The sequence below is a fragment of the Canis aureus genome, chromosome 16, assembly GCF_053574225.1.
Source record: "Canis aureus isolate CA01 chromosome 16, VMU_Caureus_v.1.0, whole genome shotgun sequence".
NCBI lineage: Eukaryota > Metazoa > Chordata > Mammalia > Carnivora > Canidae > Canis > Canis aureus.
The window spans coordinates 42,718,628-42,745,997 of record NC_135626.1 but is presented as its reverse complement, the minus strand read 5'-3'; the positions used below and the strand labels follow the sequence as shown (position 1 = coordinate 42,745,997).

General features: G+C 50.6%; 1 protein-coding gene across 2 annotated transcripts; it reads left to right on the top strand.

The window, feature by feature from the left end:
• The first annotated feature begins 1,374 nt into the window (after positions 1-1,374).
• KIF18B (kinesin family member 18B) lies at positions 1,375-21,727 on the top strand. 2 transcript variants are annotated; one of them, XM_077853563.1, is made up of 16 exons: positions 1,375-1,494; positions 10,745-11,071; positions 11,717-11,874; positions 12,221-12,325; positions 12,529-12,639; positions 12,723-12,920; positions 13,060-13,236; positions 14,079-14,153; positions 14,315-14,415; positions 14,903-15,062; positions 15,412-15,539; positions 18,106-18,305; positions 18,538-19,057; positions 19,979-20,068; positions 20,525-20,631; positions 20,849-21,727. In XM_077853563.1, the coding sequence occupies exons 2-16, from the start codon at positions 10,753-10,755 to the stop codon at positions 20,968-20,970; spliced, it is 2,571 nt and encodes an 856-aa protein (XP_077709689.1). In that variant the 5' UTR covers positions 1,375-1,494; positions 10,745-10,752; the 3' UTR covers positions 20,971-21,727. The 2 variants fall into 2 exon arrangements, with proteins under 2 accessions (XP_077709689.1, XP_077709691.1); XM_077853565.1 differs by lacking the exons at positions 1,375-1,494; positions 10,745-11,071 and adding an exon at positions 11,081-11,378.
• The last annotated feature ends 5,643 nt before the right edge of the window (positions 21,728-27,370 follow it).

Genomic DNA, 27,370 nt, shown 5'->3' with positions numbered 1-27,370 from the left:
AAAGGCAGACACTCAACCACTGAGCCACCCAGGTGCCCCAATACCCTGGTTTTCTTGTAGTTTTACAGTAACGGCACTTTTGCATTATTTTCTCATTTTATTCTCCCCAAAACAATGGCATCCCATCAAATAGCAGGCAAGGGAGGTCCAGATAGGTGAATGAAGAGTGGGTCAAATCAACCAGGTATTAAATAGTGTCTCTATTATCTTTCTTTTAAAGATTTTATTTATCTATTCATGATAGAGAGAGAGAGAAAGAGAGAGAGAGAGAGAGAGGCAGAGACACAGGCAGAGGGAGAAGCAGGCTCCATGCAGGGAGCCCGTCGTGGACTGGATCCCGGGACTCCAGGATCACGCCCTGGGCCCAAGGCAGGCGCTAAACCGCTGAGCCACCCAGGGATTCCCGTGTCTCTATTATCTTGATCTCAGGTCCACCAAGGGAATTTTGCTTCCTGCCTCTCACAAGCCTCAGACCTGCTAATCGTCCCAGTAGTGGGGACAGATCAGGTTAATGAAACTGGTGAGTAATTGGCTCCTGGCAGCCACCACCTGTTTTATCCTGATCCGATTCATACAAAGCTATCCCCTTACAAATGCTGGGGATTTGGAGGGTTTTCACATCCATGCTGTGTTAGGTGAGTGGGAAGGGGAGGATATTTACCCCACTTTATAGATGAGGAAACTGACAGAGAGCAGCAGTGACTAATTGGTGATTGAGCCACTAGTGACTGGAATTGGGCTTCCTGATTTCAGTGTAGGGCTCTCTCTTTGACATCCACAACCTCCAGCGTTGAGGATCAGCATGAGGTTTGAAGCAGCAGACGGTCAAGAAGGATGGAGACACTGCTACCCGGCAGTGCCCAACAATCAGTCCATGACACTCCTGACACCGTCAAAAGGGTAGACTTGCCATTTTCTGTCTCCGCCGGCTTTGCCACATAAAGGCTGTTCTCAAAGTTCATGCTTGGGAAGGTCGCGGAGCGAGAAGAGCCCCTGGAGGGACAGAGGCTAAAAAGTCCCTCTTGGATCAGTAGATGCCGTCTTACCCCACAGAAAAGGACTTGGAAACATGTTGGGCATCTGGTTGCTGCAGCTGGCGATGAGCCCAGTCCCAGGGACGAGGGAGTAGATCGCGCTTTCCCGGTACCCCAGCCCCACACAGGTTTCCGCGGGTCTGCTGCGGCCAGCCGCGGACGCGAGCTCAGCAAACAGCGAGCGGGGAGGGAAGCAAGTGCGCAAGCGCACAGTTGACAGCGCCCGCCACCTCCGAGCTCTACTTTGTTACTTAGGAAACAGCCAATCAGCGACCGGGACGGTGACCAATGGGAAGCGCGGATGAGCCGACCCGGCTAATTTGAACGCGCCGCGCGGAGCGAAGCTTGGCGCGGGTGGGGCGGAGGGCGAGGGGCGCGCTCTCGGGGGTCTGGGGCTCGGGACTGTGGCGGAGGGGCCCGGCTGCGAGCGGCGACGGCAGCGGCGGGGAGCCGGCGCAGGGTAAGTTCTGGCTCGCGGCGGAGTCGGCCCCGCAGCCCCAGCGCGCAGGTGGGGCCCGCCGCCCCGGGCGGAAGCGGCTTTTGTGCCAGACCCAGAGGTGCAGCGTGGAGACCGAGCAGGTCCTGGGTGGGTCCCTGGGAACAGGACCGGGGGCGGGGGGGTGGGAGCGGTGCGGGGGGTCGGGTCTTCCTTCCATAGCTGCATGCAGATCGGGATCCCTCTGCTAGTTTGTACAGGACCCGGACTGGGTCCACGCAGCCGCAGGGGGCCCGGGCCTCTGCATGTCCGCTGGGTGAAAGGTCCTCCTGCTCCCCAGAACTGGAGACCTGAGACCCCTGCACATCTGTGTGTAGTGGCTAAAGACCCTCTCCGCACGTCCATACGGAAGAACTGATTGCAGAGCGGCGCCAGCGCAGTGAATTAGCTACTGGGGCACTCAGTAAACCTGATTGAATAAAGGAAGCAATGAAAAGATTATCTGTATGACAGAAAACCATGCCTTCTGCTACTGCGCCTAGGATGCCTCTCCTCTTAGCTTTGGCACTTTTGACCCTTTAAGTTAGAACAGAACAACAATATATGCGTAGGAAATTTTTTTTTAATTTTTAAAAAGATTTATTTATTTATTCATTCATTCATGACAGACACACAGAGAGAGAGAGAGAGAGAGGCAGAGACACTGGCAGAGGGAGAAGCAGACTCCACGCAGGGAGCCCGACGCGCGGGACTCGATTTCGGGTCCCCAGGATCACACCCTGCGCTGAAGGCGGCGCTAAACCGCTGGGCCACCGGGGCTGCCCAAGAAATTTTTTAAAGGAGTTCGCAGAAATTAATGAAATAGAATTTTACTGCGTATTGGGATTAATTTAACCAAAAGCTGTATCTGGGAAAAGACTAGTAAAAAAAAAAAAAGCCAAACCTGTGGCAATATTGAGATATAAGGAAAAGAAACATAGAAGAATGATCTTAGGAATGAAAATAGGGGCATAACTTCAGTTACTTGGAGATTAAAGAGAAAGAGAGACTTCAGTGGAACACCCTTTTTCACAATGCTTTTGGACAATTTTCTAGTAAAAAAAAAAACTTTGCAAAATGGACTCAAGAAGTTATGGAAATTATGAACACATCTAGGACCATTGAGGAATTGAATTCATTTAAACTCTCCCCATCAAACAAAACAAGACTAAAAAGCATCATGAAGTGCAACCAGCAATTTATGAGCAATTAAAAGAAATTATTCTAATTTTGGGATGCCTGGGTGACTCTGTGGTTAAGCATCTGCCTTTGGCCCAGGTTGTGATCCTGGGGTCCTGGGATGGAGTCTTGCATCGGGCTCTCTGCATGCAGCCTACTTCTCCCTCTCTCTGCCTCTCTCTGTGTCTCTCTGAATAAATAAATACATTTTTTTAAAAAGAACTTATTCTAATCTTATATAAACTCTCCCTAAAAAAGAGAGAACCTTTCCAGTCTATTTCGTGATACCAATAATCAAAGAAAGTTACCAGCCATCTTCCTTTAAAAATGTAGTTGTAAAAATCTCAAATAAAATACTAACAATCAGAAACCAGCAATATATTCATACATTATACATATACATATATATGTATAATGTATATATATCATATCATGACCAAGTGGGATTTATCCCAGGAATATGAAGATGATTTAACAATAATGTTAACTGTAAATACAATTTACACATTTACAGATTAAAGGAGAAAACATATCCCATTAGGAGCAGAAATATAATTCGATAAAAAGTCAGTACCCATCCATGAATTTTTAAAATTTTGGTAAACTAGGGGCACCTGGGTGGCTCAGTCAGTTGACTGGCTCTTAATTTCTGCTCAGGTCATGATCTCAGGGTGGTGAGATCAAGCCCCATCTCGGGCTCTGTGTGGAGTCTCCTTGAGATTTTCTCTGCCTGCCCCTCCTCCTGTGAGCGCTCTCTCTCTCTCTCTCTTTCTCTTTTTCTCTCTTTCTCTCTCTCAAAATAAATAAATCGTTATGGCGTGCCTGGGTGGCTCAGTTGGTTAAGCATCTGCCTTCAGCTCAGGTCACGATCCCAGGGTTTTGGGATTGAGCCCCGTGTCGATCTCTCTGCTCAGTAAGGAGCCCGTTTCTCCCTCTCCCTCTGCCACTTCTTCCCCTGCTTGTGCTCTTTCTCTCAAATCAATAAAATCTTTTTAAAAAATTTTAGGGCAGCCCTGGTGGCGCAGCGGTTTAGTGCTCCCTGCAGCCTGGGGTGTGATCCTGGAGACCTGGGATCCAGTCCCATGTCAGGCTCCCTCCATGGAGCCTGCTTCTCCCTCTGCCTGTGTCTCTGCCTCTCTCTCTCTCTCTGTATCTCTCATGAATAAATACATAAAATCTTAAAAAAATTTTTTTTAGTAAACTAGAAATAGAAGTAAATTTCCTTAAACCAACAAAAAGTAAAGTAATAGGAGCACCTTTTATACAATTAGAAAAAAAATAAGACTGTTCACTATTGTTACTGACATTCAAGATCGGTACCGGAGGTCCTAGCCAGAACTGTGAGACAAGAGAAAGAAATACAAATAAAATTAGAAAGAAAGAAACAAAAGAATCATCAGTTATAGCTTTATGAAGGTCTATTTAAAAAGCAAAAGGAAAAGAAAATAAAAAGCAAAAGGATACAGCTCCTTCCTCTAAACCACACCCTTAGAAAGAAGCAGTGGTCTTTGGAAGTTGCCCTCTGGATACTAAAGTACGGGGAGGTAGGAATTGCAAAAGCCCAGCTAGAGGGCAGGATAGTCTAGGATGAAGAGTGATGCCTCTGGTGACAGAATAAGTTCTGGCTTTGCTACTTACTATCTGTGTGACAAGTTTCTGCCTGAGCCTCAGTTTCCCTTGTAGAGTAGGATTGTAACAATTGTATCAAATAACTAGAGAATTAGATTGTTGTAGAAGTTAAATGACACCATTTGTAAAGCAGTTAGAGTGCCTGATGCACAGTTATGTGCTCACTAAATGTTAGCTATGATAGTAATAACTTAAACATTTGGATTCAGACCCTGCTCTTCTCTGGCTCTTATTCATTCATAGGACAAATACCATACAGCACGTACTACATGTTGGATCTGGTGCCTAGGTATCTGGGGTACACAGACTACATCAGAAGAGGGTCCTGCCCTCTCGAAGTCTGAGAACAAGAAACACACATGTGTGAGAGATGTAAGGGAGTGACAAAGAGGGCTATAGCGACCCCTATGAAAATAGAACGTCGATTGGCTAGGCACCTTCTCCACCTTCCCAGCTCCCAATGTCTGCAGGCAGATCCCCTCAAGTCCTCAGAAATTCTCCAGGAACTTCTAAGGAGTTGGGGCTTGTTCAGCTTGTCCCTAAGAAAGTGAGCCGAAAAGCCTACCCCCAAAACAACCGAATCTTGGCTTCCCAGCCCCAGCTCGGCGGCGAACTAGCCTCTGGGTTTTAATGAGCTGCCCTGGGTTAGAAACAGGACGTGACTGTGGCTGGCTCAGAACCCTGAAGATCTTATTAAAGAATCATCTCCCTTGTACTTTGGGCTGAAATGCTCTTTCCAACCGAGGATCAAAGCAAACTTGACAAACGTTCTCTCATTAATCTCCCCATCCCCCTGGGGTGGGAGCAGATCGGTAGCTGTTCTCTCTGGCTCTCAAAAGGGGGAAGCCAATGCGACATTGACGTGGTGTGGCTGCTGGAAAGAGCTCTCCCCAACCCCAGTCAGATGCAGAACAGACACCAGGACCCAGGCCTCCCACCTGCAGCCTTGCCAAGTGTCACCCTATCCCCCACCCTGTGCCCCCAGCACAGTCTCAGGAAGAAGGAAAACATCTCATTAGGCAAACAGTCTGCCTCACTGGCCCTCAGGAGGCGGAGAGGAGAGGACTGGAAAGGTTATGTGCACTCGTTGCCAGTGCCCTTTTTAATTTCCTGCTTAGAATGTTAGGCTGCTCTATGGCTCCTCCTCAGCTCAAACCCTCCCCATGGGGAGCTGGGACTGCCATTAAGGCAGCCAGCGTAGACCTAGATGGTGGGGCCAGTAACCCTCTGCCCTTGCTTCCCTGGGTGCAAGAGTGGGACTCCCTGGGGGCAAGAATGCAATGATGGGAAACAGGAACTCTCTCTGGGTGTTGAAAATTAGGTACAGTCCATATATCTGAAATTGTTTGCAGAATACATAATGCTAGTTACATACAAGGGATTATACTTATACAAACGTGGGAATATTACAACAATGTGATCATGAGAGCATCATATATATTTTTTTTTTTGCTTGCTCATATATAATATCATTATAAGGTAGTATAGCAGGCTCTGCAGCCCGACCGCCTGCGTTGGAACTGAGCTCCATCACTTACTAGCCTTGGGACCTTTGGCAAGTTGCTTAAGCCTCTCTGTCTCAATTTTCTCATTGAAAAATGAGTCTAATAATAGAATCTGTCCTGTGGGATTACCATGGAGCTGAAAAGGAGATGGTACACATAAGGTGCTTAAAACAGCCCTGCCATAGTGAGCACTTAGCCGTTATGTTTATTATGGCAGTCTGATGGCTGGGACAGGAAAAGAACTAAGTAGTGTAACAAGATGATTATTGGTTGATATCTTTCCCTCATTCTGTGTGGGGAAGGAATTAAGAAGCATGCAGGTGGGGGACAAGACTTTCAAATCAGCTCAGTTCTGCTTCATTCCCAAAGGAAAAGATGAGTTATTTACCAGAGTATTAGGGAGAAATCTCACTTTTCTTTGCTGAATGACCTGCGTCTAATCAGTGGGATCAATCTTTCCTGGGAAAACGTTCATCTATTCATGTCCCCCGGAAACAGCCCCAGTTGCTTAGCCTTGTTAATATATCCCTAGAGTTGGGCTGAACTTTTCCAGGATAGGCATGACTCCTGCATTTCAGAAATTCCAACTCTACCCTTGGTAGGCTGGCTTGAAGGAGAAACAAAAAGAATAGGGAGAGAGGTGTGAGCAGAATACAAGATGGAATAGATAAATAAGATTTGGAATCATTACCAGGTCAACATTAGGAAATCTGTCTACATTACTCCCTGTATTAACAGACTATAAAGGATGGGGTGCCTGGCTGGCTCAGTTGGTGAAGCATGGGACTCTTGATCTCAGGGTTGAGAGTTTGAGCCCCACATTGGGCATAGAACATACAAAAAATCCCCTAAAACTCCAAAAAACAGATTAAAGGAGAAGCACTGTTATCATCTCGGCCCATGCCAAAAAAGCATTTGATAAAATTTAATGCCCATTCCTAATGGGCAGTGGAGGGTAGGAAACTAAATATAGGAGAGCTAAAATAGAAAGTAACTGTCATTATTTGCAAACTATATCATCATTTAATTGAAAAACCTAAAAGAATCAATGACAATCTATTAGAGAGATCAGTAATGTGGCCAGATACAAGATCTGCATCCAAAAAGCAGTTGCTTTCCTATATCCTGGCAATAAATAAATAAATAAATAAATAAATAAATAAATGCGATTTCATTTATATTTTAAATATTTTATTTTTTAAAGATTTAGAAAGAGAAAGATTGCAGGAGTAGGGGGATGGGCAGAAGGAGAGGGAGAGGAGAATCCCAAGCAGCCTCCCTGCTGAGTGATGAGCCTGATGCAAGGCTCAATCTCATAACCTTGAGATCATGACCTGAGCCGAAATCAAGAGTCAGACACTCAACCAACTGAGCCACCCAGGCGCCCCATTAAAGATTTTACTTTCAAGTAATCTGTACACCCAGCACAGGGCTCAAACCCACAACCCTAAGATCAAGAGTTGTTCTACCAACTGAGCCAGCCAGATGCCCCTGAAAATGTAATTTTAAAAAGTGCCTATTCGGGAATCCCTGGGTGGCTCAGCGGTTTAGTGCCTGCCTTTGGCCCAGGGCGCGATCCTGGAGTCCCGGGATCGAGTCCCACTCACGTCAGGCTCCCAGCATGGAGCCTGCTTCTCCCTCCTCCTGTGTCTCTGCCTCTCTCTCTCTCTTTTCTCTCTCTGTCTATCATAAATAAATAAATAAATAAATAAATATTTAAAATAAATAAATAAATAAATAAATAGTGCCTATTCACAATATAATAAGGACTATACAATAACCAGTAATAAACTTACCAAGAAATGGACAAAACTTATGTGAGAAAAGCTCATGAGGGATCCCTGGGTGGCACAGCAGTTTGGCGCCTGCCTTTGGCCCAGGGTGCGGTCCTGGAGACACGGGATTGAATCCCACATTGGGCTCCCTGCATGGAGCCTGCTTCTCCCTCTGCCTGTGTCTCTGACTCTCTCTCTCTGTGTGACTATCATGAATAAATAAATAAAATCTTTAAAAAAAAGAAAAAAAAAAGCTCATGAAATTTTACTGAGGATTATAAAGTGAATAATGAAAAGAGATATGATGTTCCTAGATAGGAAGATGTGATATAAAAAAAAAAAAAAAGGAAGATGTGATATTGTAAAGATGTCAGTTGTCTTCATATTAATTTATAAATTTGAAATAATCCCAATTAAAATCTTAAGAAGGTTTTTTTCAAAGAATTCTGCAAGCTGATTCCAAAATCACATGCAAGACAAGACGCCCAAGAACAGTCAAGAAAAAGAACAAGGTGATGTGTAAGAGAATCACAGCAAGTTACTGCAAAAAGAACATATTAGTAGAAAAAAATGGAGAGCCCAGACATAAATTCATGTTCATATGAGAATTTAGTTCTGTTAAATGTGCCATTTCAAACTGGTAGAGAAAGAGTGCACTTTAATAAATGATATAATCACTAATCATCTGGGGAAAAAAAAGATATTTAGAAACCTCATTCATAAAAAAAAAAAAAAAAAGAATTCCATCTGGTTAAAGACCTAAATGGAAGGAAGAAAAAGTATCAGACAAATATAAGAGAATTAAATATGACATAAAAGCCATAAAGGAGAAGGTTGACACATTTAGCCATTTAAAAATGGAAAACTGGGATCCCTGGGTGGCGCAGCGGTTTGGTGCCTGCCTTTGGCCCAGGGCGCGATCCTGGAGACCCGGGATCGAATCCCACGTCGGGCTTCCGGTGCATGGAGCCTGCTTCTCCCTCTGCCTATGTCTCTGCCTCTCTCTCTTTCTCTCTCTGTGACTATCATAAATAAAAAAATTAAAAAAAAAATGGAAAACTTCAGTATGGCCAGGGTAGGATTTTTTCCCAAGAATGCTTGGTTGGCTCAATACCAAGAATAATATCAAATTTACCACATCAACAAAATAAAGGAGAAAGAAAATCTACATAAACTTATCAGCAAGGGCACCTGGGTTGCTCAGTGGTTGAGTATCTGCTTTTGGCTCAGGTCATGATCCAGGGGTCCTGGGATGGAGTCCTGCATCTGACTCCCTGCAGGGAGTCTGCTTTTCCCTCTGCCTATGTCTCTGATTCGAATGAATGAATGAATGAATGAATGAATAAATAATCTTTAAAAAGTATATCAGGAGATGCTGAAAGATCATTAAATATAATTCTAGACATTCCCAATAACAGGTCTAAGTTAATAAAAGTGGAAGGAATTCCTATTATAATTAACTATTTGTCCAAAACAAATTTCTAAATAGTGAAGCGCTAATGCCAGTTCCTTTAAGATCAAGAGCAAGACAAGGATGCTTGTTATCATCATTATTGTTCAACACTGTTTTGGAAGTTCTAGGGAATGCAATACATAAGAAATAGAATAGTTGGTATAACCGTGGAAAAGAAAAGGTAAATATTTATATTTATATTTTCTGGTATATATTTGTGTACTCAGAAGAACCAACAAGCTTTAATAAAAAAACAATTGGAATTAATCAGAGTTTAAGGGTGGTGGGTAGAAGACAAATGTGTAATTATCAGTTGTATTTCTCCATACTAACAATCAGTATGGACATGGGGGAAGATGCTCCACCCATAAGAGCAATTAAAGTACTTGAGAATTATATTAAGGCAATTACAGAACCTATTTGAAGAGATGAAAAACTATAAAAGCTTAGAGACATAAGAAATATCTGAATAAACAAAAGGCAATAGCCATATTCTAGCATGAAAAGTGGTTTTTTTTTTTAAGATTTATTTATTTTAGGGGAGGAGGGGCAGAAGGAGAGGGAGAGAGAATCCCAAGCAGGCTCCCCTCCAAGTGCAGAGTCCGATGTGGGGCTTGATCCCACAATCCTGAAATCATGACCTGAGCTGAAATCAAGAGTTAGCTACCTAACCCACTGAGGCACCCAGGTGCCCTGCATGGAAAATTTTAATATAAAATAAATATGTAAACAATCCTGTTCTGCTTGTAATAGAGTAGGAGGGTGTGGAGTTCTGGGTTGCGAATGGAATTGATAACATTTTCGCAAAGTCAAGTAGAACAACAAATGCCTGAAAATTGGGAAAATTATGAGCAGAAAAGACTAACTGTGGTGGTTGGGGGGAGAGGCGGTTTTTACCTTGCTAAATAAGCATAATGTAAAGGACTGGAACCAGAATAGTGTGGCATTGGCACAGGGAATGGACAGATTAGTGGAGGTCACCTGGGTGGCTCAGTGGGTTGAGCAGCTACCTTTAGCTCAGGTCTTGATCCCAGGGTATTGGGATCGAGCCCCAAGTCGGGCTGGGCTCCCTGCTCAACGAGAAGTCTGCTTCTCCCTCCCTCTCCATCTGCCCCTGCTAGTGTGCTCACTCACTCTCTCTCTCTCTCTCCCTCCCCCATCCCTCCCTCTCCCCCTCTGTCACAGAAATGGATAAAATCTTAAAAAAAAAAAAAAAAAAAAAGATTAGTGGAACATAATAGCCCAGTCATGGGCCTCCAGAAAAACTCAAATCATTTGGATATGACAAGGGGGGGCATCTTGGTTTTTTTTTTTTTTTTTTTTTTTAAGATTTTATTTATTTATTCATGAAAGACACACCGAGAGAGAGAGGCAGAGACACAGGCAGAGGAAGAAGCAGGCTCCATGCAGGGAGCCCAATGTGGGACTCGATCCTGGGACCCCAGGATCACACCCCGGGCTGAAGGCGGCCCTAAACCACTGAGCCACCCGGGCTGCTCAGGGGGGGGCATTTTGAATGAGAAAGATATTTATTAGTAATTGGTACTATCACCAATATTCTCATTCTCTTGAGGTGTCAAGGGAGATCAGCTGTTGGAGAGAGAGTGGGAGAAGGCCCTCAAATGCTAGTGAGGCTGAAGGGGTACCTTGTCAGGCCTGAGGTCAGATTGGTCCTTTCCATTGTATCTGTCCAGGTGTCGCCATGGTGATGGCGGTGGAGGACAGCAAGGTGCGGGTCGTGGTGCGGGTCCGGCCCCCTACGCCACGGGAGCTGGAGAGTCAGCGGCGGCCTGTGGTTCAGGTGGTAGATGAGCGAGTGCTGGTGTTTGACCCTGAGGAGCCCGATGGGGGCTTCCTTGGCCTGAAGTGGAGCGGCACCCATGATGGCCCCAAGAAGAAGGCCAAAGACCTGACATTTGTCTTTGACCGGGTCTTTGGCGAGGCAGCCACCCAACAGGACGTGTTCCAGCACACCACCCACAGCATTCTGGACCGCTTCCTGCAGGGCTACAACTGCTCAGGTGAGAGCTGGAGCACTGAAGAGGAAAAGCCTTGGTTGGTAGCAGCCTTGCCTCCCTGCCTCCTTCTGATGGCTTCATGCATCATGTGACACGTGCCCTCCTTCCCCTCAGCTGGGTACTCACTGAGGAGGGTTCTGGCCCTTTGATTTCCTGTGAGTTCCCCTTTCATTCTCCTGTGTATGAAGCACTCTCCTGGGCTCTAGCAGCAGATCAGACACATGTTCCTGCCCTCTTGATGCTTGCATTCTAGAGGGGGGAGAAGACGCTAATCACAAATCACCCCCTCAATGTGTGATTGTAAGCTGAGGTAAGTGACATGAGGGAAAGAACCGCAGGCCTTCAGCAGAGGAAGCTGCCTGGCTTGGAGAATGCTCCCTTGAGGAAGGCAGAAGCTCCAACTCAGCAGAGATCCCTTTGCCCTGGAATCCACAGGGGAGCCAGGCCATAGGCCCCAGGAACTCCAAAGCTGCAGCGTGAACACGGCAGGGTGTGAGTAGGGAGGAGTGGTGGAACTGTGCACAGGAAGGCAAAGGAACAGGCCTGGGGACGAGGGGAGGGCCGGGCTGGGGGGAAATGCACAGGGGGACCCGTAGGGAAGGAGGATCTGGCCCTGCCACCACTCTCTCCCCACTCTGTCCTCTACAGTGTTTGCCTATGGGGCCACCGGGGCTGGGAAGACACACACCATGCTGGGGAGGGAGGGGGACCCCGGCATCATGTACCTGACGACCATGGAACTGTACAAGCGGCTTGAGGCCCACCAGGAGGAGAAGCGATTCGAGGTGCTCATCAGCTACCAAGAGGTAGGGCTGTTCCCTCCCAGGCCTAGGTGGCTTCACCCCTCATTCTTGGAAGCCCTGAAGCTGGGGGAAGGGGAGTGAGAGTGGGGAGAGGGTGGTAGGAAGCAGGCCAACTGGGGCCCACTGGAAGTCCGGAGGGCAAGGATGAGGCTCTGAGAGAGACTGCATTGGAACTAAACCCGCTTGTCCTTCCCTTGCCACTTACCATTGTCCTGCAGGGTGCTACTCCTGGCATGGTGTCCTGTCATGCTTCCCCTGCCCTACACCTCAGCCCTCCCCTGGCCTCTGGGGAGAGATTTCCTGAAGGGCCCTCCCTCTCAGGACTTTCCCTTGCCTCCTTTCTCCTCAGGTGTACAATGAGCAGATCCACGACCTCCTGGAGCCCAAGGGGCCCCTTGCTATCCGTGAGGACCCCGACAAGGGTGTGATGGTGCAAGGACTTTCCTTCCACCAGGTGTGGAATTGGGCTCAGGTGGCAGGAGCAGCCCCATTGGTTCTCCTGGGTTCTCTTACTAGGCAGTTTGGGGATGCCCTGGATCCTGGGGTGGTGGCGGTAGCAAGGGGGTGATGTCGGTTCTGAAGAGCAGCTCTTCCTGTTGGGGGAAAAGCCCTGGTTGGGGAAGACCACAACACCCTTCCTGGTCATCTCCTCTGTAGCCAACCTCAGCTGAGCAGCTGCTGGAGATGCTGACCCGAGGGAACTGCAACCGCACGCAGCACCCGACGGATGCCAACGCTACTTCCTCCCGCTCCCATGCCATCTTCCAGGTGAGAGGGGTGGCAGATCGGAACCTGAAGCTAGGGCTTCTGATGCCCAGCAGCACCACCTCACCCCTGCCATCTGCCCCTAGATCTTCGTGAAGCAGCAGGACCGGGTTCCAGGTCTGACTCAGGCCCTTCGAGTGGCCAAGATGAGCCTGATTGACCTGGCTGGTTCGGAGCGGGCATCCAGCACCCATGCAAAGGGGGAGCGGCTTCGGGAGGGTGCCAACATCAACCGTTCCCTGCTGGCCCTCATCAATGTCCTCAATGCCTTGGCCGACGCGAAGGTAAAACCTCACAGACCCAGGGTCCTCCACTGGACAGCGACTGAGAGCCTGAAGCCCGGGGTCCTTCCCTCCAGCCCTGAGGCAAAGGCTGCCGGGTCCCAGCCCAGCTACCTTGCCCCATGCCTTGTTGTCTCCCCAGGGCCGCAAGTCTCATGTGCCCTACCGGGACAGCAAGCTGACCCGTCTGCTCAAGGACTCCATTGGGGGCAACTGCCACACGGTGATGATCGCTACTGTCAGCCCCTCCAGTCTGGCCTACGAGGACACTTACAACACCCTCAAGTATGCCGACCGCGCCAAGGAGATCAAGCTCGCGGTATGTGCCAGCCAGAAATGGCCAACCTGGTTGGGGGGGGCGGGCAGGAGGAGGAAGGCCAGGACCCACACAGCTTCCTCCAGTACCTGGAGCAAGTATTTCCCTAAGGCAGGGAAGAAGTTCCCTCGCCTCCATCTTCAGGGAAATTCTTTGTGATAGAAGCGGCATAGTCTCCATCCTTGGGAAGACTCCAGGTCGGGGAGAGGCAGTATAGTTTCCAAACTTAAAAAAGAGAGTAATGTATCACAACACTGGGATGACTGAGGCAGAATCGTCTCAAGAGGGAAACAGGAGGGCAGCCCTGGTGGCTTAGTGGTTTGGCATCACCTTCGGCCAGGGGCGTGATCCTGGAGACCTGGGTTCAGGCTCCCTGCATGGAGCCTGCTTCTCCCTCTGCCTGTGTGTGTGTGTGTGTGTGTGTGTGTGTGTGTGTGTGTGTGTGTATCTGTCTGTCTGTCTATCTCTAATAAAGAAATAAAATCTTAAAAAAAAAAAAGAAAAGAGGGAAACAGGAGGGGGTGGCCCAGTGCTGGCTGGTGAGCACTGTGCCTGCTTCCTCTGGGGAGCCCTGGTGCTCCTGGAGATGCTGCTCGGAAGCCCCTGGCCTGGTGAGAGTGTATTGGACAGGGAGTTAGGGGTCTTGGGTTCAAAAGCATCCTTCTGCCTCTTGCTGTGGCCTCAGGCAAGCCACTGCCCTTCCTTGATCTGTTTCTCCAGTTGGGAGGGGGGTGAGTCTAGGGCACAGGAGTGAAGCATCTCACACAGTGCCTGCCAATTGGAAGTGGTTGCCAAAAGCTGCCTTGAATGAACACACATCTCTCTCTCCTGTGACCCCATCTCAGCTTAAGAGCAACGTGATCAGTCTGGACTGTCACATCAGCCAGTATGCTACCATCTGCCAGCAACTGCAGGCTGAGGTGAGGAGCCCACCTAGGGAGCTTGACCGGGAGGCAAGGTGCCCAGCACGAGGGCTGGAGAGTCAGAGAGGAGCAGTGGGGCGCAGCCAGGGCTCTGTGCCCACACTTCACCTCCTGTGCTTGTTGGGGGGCTCTGAGGGGCTGCATTGCTTTGATTACAGGTGGCCACCCTGAGGGAGAAGCTCCAAGTATACGAGGCGAGAGCCCAGGCCCCACCACAGGACCTCCCGAAATCCCCCAAATCGGGCTCTTCCCAGCAACTGTAAGTCCTGCTGCCATGCTTGCCCTCTTCAGCTCAGCAGGGAAAGTCTCCCTTCTCCAACCTCTGTGCTGCCACCTAGGATGGGAGTTCCCAGCCAGTGCCCAGCACACTGGTTGTCACTCTCAGTGACACTCTAGGTGACAAGACACCAATTGTCACTTCTAGTGCTCTCTCTCATTTGACACAGTGTATTCTAGACAGTCCTAAGAGCAACTCTAAGTAACATAAAAATTTAAAAAAATTCTCCATGTTGGATGAGTAAATGACACGCCCAGTCCATATAAGCAGCATATCCTATTTAAAAGAAGGTGAAGTTAAGGAGGGAGGCCTCATTGTTTCTTAGACCAGAAAATCACTGGCTCCTCCCACCCTCTGCTATTGCCTACTTGTTACCCAAGCTGGGCCCTATACCACCTGATGCACAGAGACCCCGCCCCTCCCTGCTTTCCCACCTCTCACACTCCCTCTTTTCCCCCTGCCCCCCTAGCCTTCCCAGCCCACCCTGTACCCCAGAGCTCCACCCAGGGTCTGCAGTCCTTCAAGAGGAGAGCCTGGGGCTAGAGACCCAGGTGGGGAGGGTTATGGAAGAGAACCCTCCAGACCAGGAGCCACTCCAAAACGACAAGGACAAAGGCCTGGTGGAAGAGGTAGGACTTGGAGGTGGTGGAGTGGTGGAAGAAGTGTTCCCCCGCCCAGCCCATAGAGTCTCTTCAGTTCCACGTTCCCTACCTGGATGACTTGCATCTTAGTCCTTAGGGGGCTTTCAGATCCTGTGCAAGATAGGAAGTCCTCTGTGTCTGGAGTGGGGAGCAAGCCTTGTTACCAGAAGGGGAGAGGGAGGAGGAGGGGCCTGGGAAAGAGAAAGTCCCAACTAGGACCCCAACGGTCCAAGAGCCATCATTCCCACTCTTGGAGGAGGGAAGGATTTTAAGATCTGCATATGCAGGGGAGGGTGGCCATCCAGGGCCTTCTACCTGTGACTCCCTTCCTCCTTAGGTTCTAAACCAGGGACCAGAGCAGACCCTCAGGCACCCACTGCCAACGTCCCCTGGCCTGACCCTGCAGCCCAAGCCAGATGTGGGCTGCCTCTCACCACAGAACTTGGACAGGGACAGTTCTAAGCAGTAGGTATCTTTCTTGTCTTCTCTGGGGTTCAAGGTGGGAGGTGATGGGTTTCAGCCTCCTGGGGTGGCAGCCGGTGTTAAGTACACCGCAAAAGCTCTGGTTCTGCTCCAGTTAAGAGTCGAGTCTTTTTTCCTCAACATTGTCCCTTACCTGCTTTCAATGAAAACAGAGATTATCACCTACTACATCTACTTACCGTCAACTCTATTCTTCCACATAACTGGCAAGCAAAACACCAAATTCCATCCAGAATTTGGCTCCAGTCTGGGGGCTGAGCTGCCCATCCTCTGCAGGGAGGAACCAAGCAGCCAGAAGAAGTTGGGTGGCAGGCTGAGGAAGGGACAACCTTCCCGAGCCAGGTGTTTATCCTGTGTCTTCATCAACAGATTATGGCCATTTCTTCTCAGAAGTAAATACAGACCACCACCCAAAGCCAAAGAGAAATGGATTCTGGATCCTTCTTTCTGTGCTTAATAGAGAGGTGCTGCTAGTACGTTTTTCCTTTGGCCCCTAGAACATAAATCCCCTGCCACTTAGCTTTGCTGCTGCCAACCCCACTCCTGCCTCCCCAGCACGCTTCACGCTAGGCAGTATATTTAAAGCTTCCGGACAGAAGGGCCTGTTTAATTTTATTTCTTGTTGGGGAGTGTCTGTTCCCGACTCAGCAAAAATGCTGCAGCCTGAATAATCAGCGGCTCATTATCTGTCTCCTGCTGCTGACTCCCCGGGGTCCTGGAGTGGCAGGGATGCACTGGCGGGGTATCCCCTTGGCCACAGGGCTCCCACTGATGAGTCAGGGTCTCTGCACCCTGGTTCCCCCTCACTGTGAGGAGAAAGGGCACCAGGGTTCTCATTTCTCCTTTGCCTCTGGTTTTGAGGTCCCTGACAAGATGCTTCAGTCTTGGCTATGATTTGGGGATCATAGTTCTCATTTTCCCTACTTCTTAGAGCTAATAATAGGTACTAATAAAATGTGACAGAAGACCCTACGTATCAGGGGCTGCAGAACATGCTAGATCATCTCCATACTCGGAAACATCCTAACAACCAGATAATGGAAAATCATTTCTCTTTGGCTGTAGCCTTTAGAATCCTAGACCACTGGGGCACTGAGTGGATCTTAGATTTTCCAGTTCAATGGTTTTTCAGAATTTTTTTTTTTTTAGCTACAACGTCCTTTCTTCAAATGGAATCTTATGCTGAAGTTTAATATGTAGGATAGATAAAGCCGAGCAACTCCATTTTAAATGTCCTCTGATGGGTTTCTTGAAACCTAATTTGGAAACACCGGGTATAGACCAGCTCCCCCTTCACCAGATTGGGTACCGAGGCATTTGCCCAGAGCCACAAGGCCAGGGGGACAGGGAGAGACCTGGGTCACCTGACATCTAGGCCAGTGCATTTCTCCCTAGACACCCACTTTTCTCAGTGGTCTAATCTTCTTATAATGTGTGGCTCAGGCAGATGTAGAATGAGTTTCTGCTATGTCCTTTTTAATTTATATCCTGCCTTCTTTCAGAAAGGCCTGGAGGCTGCTTTATAAAATGAGCTTGGATTCCCTGAGCACACACTGAAGGCAGAAGAGGGGGCTCAGAGATGTCCAGGCAGGTAGTGCTACCTGAGGATAAATTATTGGCCATGAATAATCCCCACCGAGATAATTGTGTTCATTCTTTTATCATAGGTGTGCCTCACAGGAAGGAAATTTGCTTTATTAGAATCTAAATTTACAACATCAATAATCGCATTACCCTCATAATTCCCTTTAAATAGCCTCTCTGTGCATGTAAAGTGTGCATTGATTCACATGTGCGCTTTCAGGATCCCAACCACTAAGTAGCGAGTGCAAACTGCATGTGTTTTTGAGGGGGCTTCTCAGAACCAAGACCAACTTGGCCGATCTCATCCCATCTCCTCTTTCCTAACAAGGTAGATGTTTTCATATTACAGAAAGTAGTTAACCTGACAGTGCTTCGTATGTGGCAGGTACTCTTTATATACTTTATATGTAAAATAATTCATTTCCTTTTCCCATAACCCTGAGATGTGGGTGCATTTGTCATCCCCATTGTAAGGATGTGGAGACTGAGGTTAAGTAGTGCTTCCAAGATCACACAGTGGGAAGTGTCAGAGCATGGATTTGAGCCGGCAGGCTGGCCTGAGCCTAGCTCTTCACTGCTGCTACCTTATGTTGCTCCTTGGGTCAATGAACTTACTCAAGATCGCAGTGCCAGTGAGTGGCAGAGCTGAGAGGAAACTCAGGCCTTCTGGTCCCAGGCCATTTAGCATCCTTACCCTATTTTCCAGGTCACCGTCTTTGTTGGGGGACATATTTAGGGATAAACACCCACCACTGCCTTCCTTGCAGCTGTCTCTGCCAGCCTCGGTCTCCAGCAAGAGTGTGGCTGAGCAGGAGTCACAGCTAAGGGGTTGGTGTGAGGCCGGCCAGCCAGTGCGGGGCAAAGCAGGAGGGAGGCCTGGGACCTGCCCCCATGTGCTCCTCACCGCACCTGAGCAGTAGGGCCGGATGTGAGTAGGGCTGGGATCCCCTTCGTTCTCTTCCAGGTTGGCCCTGAAGATGCTGTGCCTGGCACAGCGGCAGTACTCCCTGCTCCAGGCGGCCAACCTGCTCACCCCCGACATGATCACAGAGTTCGAGACCCTGCAGCAGTTGGTACAAGAGGAAAAAGCTAAGCCTGGAGCAAAGGCCTCAGGCACACCTGGCCCAGCCAAGGGGGTACCTCTGGAGCCCTGCTCAGAGTCAGGTGAGTCTCACCCCTGCTCTGTCCCTCTCAGTGCCCTCTCAGAGGGCCAGCTGGTGCTGAGGGGTGGCTGGGGCCTCGGGTGCCAGGTCATGCTATGGTACACAGGAGTTGCAGCAGACCTGTGGAGTTAGGGGTTCCTGCATGTCTCTGTTGTCTCCACAAAGTCTACAAATTTGCCTGCCTTCTGGACAGTCCCTGATCTCCCCTCAGCACCCACCTTCTCTGTGCCCAGATTCTCCAGGCTATTCTGGCCCTGTGACCCGGACCATGGCAAGGCAACTAGGTGGCCTCATGCACACTCTGGGGGTCCTCCCAGGGTCTGACTGCACCCCAGCCCGGCGGCCCACAGAGAGGAGGAGGAGGAGGAAACCAAGCCCCTCAGAACCAGATGGCCCCCCAGCCCCGAAGCTGGGGACCAAGCGTCAGCGCCAGTCCTTCCTGCCCTGCCTGAGGAGGGGCTCCCTGCCTGAGGCTCAGCCTTCACTTGGGCCCAGCACCCCCAAAGGGGGAAAGGCCTCCTCCTCCTGCCACTCCCCTCGCATCTGCCCAGCCACAGTCATCAAAAGCCGTGTGCCTCTGGGCCCCTCTGCTGTGCAGAACTGTTCCACCCCCCTGGCCCTGCCTGCTCGGGACCTCAACACCACATTTGATCTCTCGGAGGAGGCCCCCTCAAAGCTGGGTTTCTGTGAATGTGCTGGCTGGGAGAATGCCCCCCAGGAGCTGAATATGCTGGATCCGCCCCTCATCCCCAGGTGAGTCTCCCTCCAGGCGGGGCTCAGGGGTCAGTGAGGGACAGAGGTGCTGCCAAGAATAGTGGAAGCTGGCTCGATTTTGGGAGCCAGATGTTTGCTCTGTCTCTCCCTTTTGGCCTGACCAGTGTTGCTCCCCAGTCCCAGGAGGGCTGCTCCTCTCAGGGGCCCTGGCTTGTGTGTCCATACTTCAAAGCCACCAGCTCTGTGCTGATCTCTGGCATGCTGACAAGTGGCTAACGGGACCCCCTCTGCTCTGGGAGGGTCAGCAGGGAACAGGAATAAGGAGGGGCCTAGTCTTTCTATTCTTCTGCATCACTTGACCCTCTGGCCCAGTCTTAGTTCCATGTCCTGCCGAGAAATCCATATTTCTGTCATTTCCACCCTGGATTTTACCCTCCAGCCCGGCATCTGGAACTGGGAGGGGGATCCTCAGAAAACATGATTCAGCAGTTTTCAGTGGGAAGATGAAGCTCTCACCTCTCCTTCTACCCACATGCCAGGGTAGGGGAACAGTGACCAGCTCAGGACAGTCCAAGGCCAAGAACAAACAGCAGATTGACCTTGTGCTTGTGAGGCTGGGGGTAGCCGGCTGCCCACCGCACCCCCTGCCCCTCCTACAGCCTGAACTACCTCTCAGTAACAAGCTCACAGCCAGGCAGGTGGAAGGGTCAAATTGTTTGAACTCCAGTTCCCTGAACGTGCCAGACCTGACATCTGGATATTCTCCCAGAACAGGCCTGTCACTCAGCTGTCAGCCTCAGCCGAGTGAGGCAGGGAGAGGAATCCGACTCTAAGTAGGAAGAAACCTCAGAGGTCATCTTGTCCAACCTCCCCACCCGCCAAGCTGGGGGCTGGAGAGAGGAGGCCCCCTTCTCTGGTTCCCTCCTGATCTGCCTCCCTTCACCTTCCTCCCTCCTACAGTGGACCTGTGCCCCCGTTCACCATGAAAGGCCCCAAAGCAACCTCTTCCTTCCCTGGAACCTCAGCCTGCAAGAAGAGGAGAGTTACGAGGTGAGGAGGGGGAGTGTATAGGGGGAGAGACAGAACTTCCACCAGGACAGTGGACACCGAGCCACCTGCGGGCCCTGGCTGTGTCTCTGAAGCCCTCAGAGCCAGAAGCAGGGGTCTTGTGAACAGGGCCAAGATTGGGTTCTCCAACTGATTGAGGTTCCCTCGGCCCTTGCCAGTACAGGATTCTATCAGAGGGGAACGTATCTCCTTTAGTGAAAGGCTACAGGCTCCCTCTCTGTGACAGAGACATTCAGTGTTGACTGGCTAAACTGGGGAACAGATACCCCTCACCTCTACTTCCCTCCCACTGCCTCTCCTGCCCTCAGATCTGGCCCCAGAAGCTCTTGGGGCTGGGCCTCCCCCTGCTCTTAGTGTCCAGCTGTGCCCCCCACCCCTACGCTATGTCCCAAAGGCATGGCCATGACCTTCCAGCCTTCCTTCCCACCCTCCCCTCAGCTCCTCAGCCTCCCAATCACTGAGAGTGGCCCGGGGCCGCAGCAGCCGCATCGCCCGCCTCCCCAGCAGCAACTTGAAGAGGCCAGCCTGGCCCCTTGCAATCCCAGGTAATTGGTCCTGGGGACTAGACAGTCTGGGCCTTGGTGGCAGATGAAGACGAAGTAGGAGGGGACAGGGCAGGCCAAGCCTCAGGCGAAAGGAGGGCCTAGGGTATTTCCCAGTATTGCAGGGACCCTGTTGAGAGAGGTGGGAGAGAGCTGGGAAGGGGTGGGGAAGCAGAGCAGTGGGACAGAGCCTCACTGTCTTCCTCCCTGCCTGCCCCAGCCAACTGGCCTGCAGAGCCCCCCTCCAGTCCCCGCTGCCCTGGCAACCAGAGGAGCCAGCAGGAACCGATGGGGATTGGGGGAGCCTTGTCATCTGGGAGCTGTATCGGCAAGGCATCTTGACCCACCAGTCCCTCATGGTCCCTGGAACTGCCTGCGCCAGGAGCCCTGACCTGCCTTCCTTGGCTCGGAGCAATTAATGCCAACACCCTTTTCCTTTCTTAACACTTGTAGCTAGCCACTCATTCTGCTACCTGCCCTCTTTATCAATTTCTCTTTATACTTAGCTTCTTAGCATGTATATATTCATCTTGAGTGTTAGCATGTTGCTATTTTAAAGGTGCAGCCATCATACCCCCCTAGTTCATAACACTCTCCATGCAAGCAGGTGGCTCGGGGGGGACTTTGCTCCCCACCTCCCATCTCAGGGCTCTATGCAGTCATGGCTGCTGTGCAATGGAAAAGGGATGAGGATGGCATGGGATGGCAATGGGGACCTGCTGGGGGCTCCCAGCTCAACTCTCCCTGGTTTGTGAGGCAGGATGGGGGGCCTTCAGTCTCCTCCCTGCAGCCTGGAGCAGGAAGCCCAGCCCCAGGCCACCATCCTGGTGATGATGCAGATGATAGTAGTGTCTTGATTTCCAAATGAAGACAGTTCTATGGCTTTTGCCTTATTGTAAACAGGATGCACACTCAGTGTAAAAAGAAGTGTAAAGAAGAAAGGGTAATTCAGCTTTAATGCTACCACCTGGATAGAAGAGCTGTTAATACTCGGGTTTATATCCTCTGATCCTTTATGTCTGCATATATACATATATATGTACATGTAGATATAGATATATTTTTTTATTATAATGATTAATAAAACATCTCCATCCTTGGTGTGTGTGTCTTTCTGGACACCTACACAGCATAACAACACTTCCCCACTCTTGCAGACCTCGAAAACTTCGGAGAATAGAATATGCCCCCCACTGCCTCTTCCTGCCACCTTAGGCGGGGGTCTCGGGGTGAAACTTGCTCTTTACTCCGAGGCCTCACCCCGCCTCTGCTCCTGAGCAGGTGAAGAAGCCATCATACCTACATGCCTGTTCCATCCTTCTGCAGCCTTGGGTATAGGTTGCTAACAGTCCTGCTGTTGAGACCATGTTTAGGGGCTCCAGGGCTCGGGTGAGGCCCTAGGCTAAGCCCTGACCGCTTGAACCCCCAGGCAGTCTTCCTCCCCACACTCCAGAAGCCCCATTCCCACCCCAGTTCGAGGTTTTCCTCTGCACTCGTTTGGATTGTGATGGTTCAACCCAAGTTTACCTCTGTCTCTCTAAGAAGATGCGGCTGGCTGAATGAATTAATCGTGTAAACAGGATGATAGGAGTCTGTGTTTAACTTGCTTCTGAAAACAAACATGTTAAAGGTATTTAGCACATTGTGAGCAGTGTGTAAATAATGCTGCTAATTTCAAGTGAGTCGTAGCTGTTCTGGGGGAGCAACCTCCCCCTCTACCTGGTGAGCCCTGCCCCATTCAGTTTTGCCTCCTTTTTGGAGAAGAGAACACATAAGAGGAGCACTGGGGTCCCTCCTGGCTTCAGGCAACGCACAAAACTTTTTGACCTTATGAGGGATAATGAGGAGAGAGACCCAAGAAGGTTAACAGAACATGTCCAGGGTTAGACAGAAGCAGCGGTGCCAGGATTCAAGACCAGGGTCTGGTTCTGTACATGACACTGAGCTGCTTCCTTCTAGAAGGGAACAGGCATCATTTCCTTCCGCAAGCCTGGGGTTCCCGCCTCTCCAATTAGTCTTAATGAGTTTTTTCCCCTGGTGCGCCATGATTCCCACAGAAGCAATCACAGCTTCACATCTGTAGCCCCCAGCGGCCTGGCGTGGTGCCTTGACCTTAGGAGGCCTCGCTGAGCGCTGGTCGGATTCAAATTGAATAACTTGCCCGTTTCCTGGGGCCCTCACATATATTATCTCATTTGATGGTCGCCATCACCCCCTGCAAGCACCGAGGCAGCAGGCACAGGACAAGGCGGCTGGTAACGAGGGCCAGAAGGGCAATCCTCCCACAACAGGGTCCATTGCATGAGGCAGAATTTGCCTAGGCTGGGGGCAGCTGGCAACTGGAAAGGGTCACTCTTGACAAGGTTGCTCTGCAACCGGCCATTGGCTCAGCAAACATTTGTGGCTCCACGGTGCAAAATGTGCTCTCGGGTGACCCATTAAATGTACAAAGACTCTGCCAATGGAGTTAAGCACGTGTGGCTCCTGCCCTCAATCACAGGAGGTCGGGCTGAGAGTGCTCGCTGCATGGTGTCCTGCTGGCCGGGAGGCAGCCTGGCTGGTCCCAGCTTCACAGGGAGCTGGCAGGGGCTGAGGGGGCAGCAAGCTGACAGCCAGTTCCCAGCTGACCTCCGTGGGCGGCGATGAGGCTCTGAGATTGGATTGTTCTTACATAAAGAGTCATCCTTGAGACGCAGCAATCGATGGCTCCCTCATCCATGGCAGGCCCAGCCTGGGCTAAGGCCCCTCTTCCTGCTTCACCAGGCCTTGCCCATGTTGGGGGTCTGCACAGAGTCCCTCACTCCACTTCTGGGAGTTCAGAAATGCTCCCTTTGTGGGTCCTTTGGATTCATCTCCATGCCCACCTCAGGCCTGAAGCTCGTGCCTGGGCCCCACCCTGGGGTACAAAGTCCTGCCCAGTCCAGAGGAGCAGGCTCAGTGCCAGGAGCTGTAGACACAGAGAGCAAGATATTGTCCCTTCACGGAGGGAGTCAGGATGTCCTGTCCCTGTCACCTGAGTGGAAGCCCAAACCTCCTTCGGTGTTGGGACCTGTCAAGGGGAGGGGACTGGACTCTCTCTTCTGGGTCCTCCCACCCCAGCTATCTGCTTGGCTCCCACTGGGGTGGGGGGGCTCTGACACCACCAAGTTCCCCTTGGCAGCTGCTAAGTCAAGAGTCCTCCTTGGGGGATCCCTGGGTGGCGCAGCGGCTTGGCGCCTGCCTTTGGCCCGGGGTGCGATCCTGGGGACCCGGGGTCGGGTCCCACGTCGGGCTCCCGGTGCATGGAGCCTGTGTCTCTGCCTCTCTCTCTCTCTCTCTCTCTGTGACTATCATAAATAATAAATTTAAAAAATTAAAAAAAAAAGAGTCCTCCTTCTCACACCCCTGTTCATCTGTCTCCAGGTTTTCCAAGGAACATCCCTCTGGCTTTTAGGTAAGTTTGGGGGATCCTGGTTCCCAGGCAGAGTCTAGTTTATGGTTGTCTTCCCCTCCTCCATGGTTCTTTAGTGATGAGGGACCTCGGAGGGCTTGGGATTGAGGCTGTGGGGGGAGGAAGGGACCAGAGTCACCCCCGGGGTCCTGGAGACCATGGCTGTGTTTTCCAGCTCTTCCTAAGTGCCAGTCCCCCAACCCCCCCCAGATCAGCCGCAGCCCTTCCACCCCTGTTCCCTGGCTCATCCTGTCCATTTGGAGGACCACTGGATTGGAAATAACAGGCTGCCCGCCAGCCAGCCCTCTCCTCCCACCAGGGACACATCTGGCCCCCACCTCTCGCCCTCCCAGAGGGACGCAGTCAGACAGGGGGACGGAGGGGAGCAGGGAGCAGAACAGATCAGGGAAAGCAATTAAAAAGCAGGTCTCGGGGTTAGAGGCTGGAAAGTAGGGGGTAGGCTGGAGCGCCCAAGAGGGTTGGGGGAGGGGGCTGGAGAGAACAGGTCCAAGCTTATTAACCCCAATGCAGCAGCCTGGCCCCTGAGGCTGTGGAGGTAAGGGAGCTTATGCCTCCGACAACATGCTGACAAGAGGCCAGGGAAAAGAAAGGTGAAGGAGTCTGGGGGTTCATCCAGGAACCCTCCTATAGCCACAGGAGCTGGGCACTGCTCACCAGCCGAGCCAGTTCCACAGAGGCTGACAGGTGGCAGAAGGAGCCATCCCTGGCCCAAGGCAGCCCTCCTCCCACATGGAAGGGGGAGGAAGCCCCTGCCCTCGAGGAGCTCCCATCTGAGAGCAGACCATGGGTGCTTGCATCATGGGGGCTCCCTCAGAAGAAAAGAGAGTGTCCTGAGGAACCCTATCCTAGGGAGACTCCATTCTGATGGGAAGACATAGATCCTAACATCAGAAAGTCCCTATCCACGGGGGTCCCTCTCCTTGGGAAGCCTCAGGCTGAGGTTGCAGGGGAGACTCACTGCCATGGAACAGTGTTAACACACCAAGAGCTTCTCAAACTGATGGAATTGTGGGCCTCCAGTCTCTGGCTGGGGAAAGGCAAGGGTGGAGGGACAGAGAGTCCCAGGGGGGAGTCAAGGAGGTGAGAAAGCAGGCTGGGTAACAAGCCTCTACTCTGAGGCTCCCCTGGAGCAGGTAGAGATGACTCCCGTGTGTTTCCTGGCAGACCCAAAGCCACAAACCACTAGTGGTCTAGGGGCAAATGATGCTGCTTCCCAACTTCTCTCCACTGGCAGCTGCCAACCTGCATCCCTACCACACTTCCAGGTAACCATCCTGGGGAGGTACCTATACACTGTTCCCTGACCACCCCTGGAGGAGTCAACAAGACCCTGCAGTGCCTCCTGGCAGGCCCAGCACATACCCCTCCAGGACCACCCTATCACTAACACAGAAATAGGTAAAACACCAGGTAAGTGTTATTAAATTGAAGCTGTGATTTGTTGAGCAACTCCTGTGTCCAGCTTTCACTGAATTTATCCTCAGCACTACCTTGTAAGCAAGTGTTTTGAGTCCCCATTTTACAGGTGTAGAAATGAAAACTCAGAGAAAGTTCCTGAAGTCGCCCAAGATCATATAACTATTGAATGGCCATGGCCCTGCTTGCCTCCAGAGGGCACTGTCATAGCAGTTAGAAGCAACTCTAGATAATAAGTCTAGATCCCTCTAGGTGAGAGAAATTTGGGTTTTAGAATGCCTCCCTGCAGCTGTGAGACCTGCTTTCTCCCTGCGGACACGAGGCAGCTCTAACCTGGGCAGCTGAGCACTGCCATCTAGTGGCCACCAGGGCCTACTTCCCTTCCTTAGGGAAGGGGCCCATGGGGGATGAATGGGCTCAGTAGTAGCCAAGGAGTCCACCAGAGAGACCCAAGTTCTCTTCAGCCCACCCATGCTTGTGGACCACCATGATGTGCCAGGCACTGGGAATGAGACCAGGGCATAAGGGGAGCCGGTGGGCAGCAAGCTAGTGGTTTGAATTAGAGGCTGGAAATTTTAGAAAATGCTGGCCACCCTTGCGGGTGGGTTGAAGCCACGTGCGGTACTGATCTGTTCCAGGAAGCAGGAGGGCATCCTGGCCAATTCTGATGCAGGGGAGGGGCATAGGGGTGAGAGACCATCCTGTCCCCACCTCGGCTGGAAGCAGGGCATGGCTTGACTCAAGGCCCTGAGTAGAGGCATCCAGGCATCCTCTCTCCAAGGCCAGGAGCTTTCTGCTATTTATGCAGAAGTCAGTCTAGGAATTGGCTTGAGACTTTGGAGGTTGAGGCCCTTAGATTAGGGAAGCAGGAGAAGAAGGAAATAGATGGGGCCTGAGCCAGGCCAGGAGGATGGAAGTAGTCGTGGAGGCTGGGAACTGCATCTGCCTGGGGCAACTATGCAGCATAGTGTAATCTAGAACAGAGAGAGAGAGAGAAAGGGAGGGAGGGAGGCGAGGGAGAGGGGGGGACAACTGTGTGTCTAACAATAGGGCTTGGGTAAATTAATGCATACAGTGGAAAACCATGCAGCTGTTAAAATGATGATGTAGATAAATATTTATTGATATGGAAAGATGTTCACAACATATTGCTGAGTAAAAAAAAAAACAAATTACAAAATAATTTGTACAGCATGAGCCCACTGGTTAAAAAAAAAGAATTTATATATATGGGGGGAAATCTGGTAGTGTTTATCTCCAGGTGGCAAAATCATGGCTAATTAAATTTTTTCGTTTTGCTTATCTATATTTTCTGATTTTCCTACCATGAAAGTGTAATATAAAATAATGAAAGTTTGGGGCAGCCTGGGTGGCCCAGCGGTTTAGCGCCGCCTTCAGGCCAGGGTGTGATCCTGGAGACTCAGGATCGAGTCCCATGTCGGGCTCCCTGCATGGAGCCTGCTTCTCCCTCTGCCTGTGTCTCTGCCTCTTTCTCTCCTCTCTGTGTATTCTCATGAATAAATAAATAAAATCTTTTAAAAAATAAAATAATGAAAGCTTGGCAAACAACCACAACCATGTCTGTCTACCTCTCAGGTTCTTGTGTGGACATCTTTGGACAGTTAAGGAGTGAGGGTAGGGAATGGGTCTGGGTCAGATGGAGGTTGAAGACGGAGCAGCAGGTCCAGGGAAGTGGCTGAAACGGCTAAAGGGCGGGGGCGAGGGGGCTCTCTGCTACTGCTATTGATATAAGCCTGGGTCACACACACACATACACACACACACACACACACACACACACAAGTCACTGAGTCACTGGCAAGCCCTTCCTGCTCTTGTTCCATCTTTTCCCCTCAAGACTGCTTTACACTCATT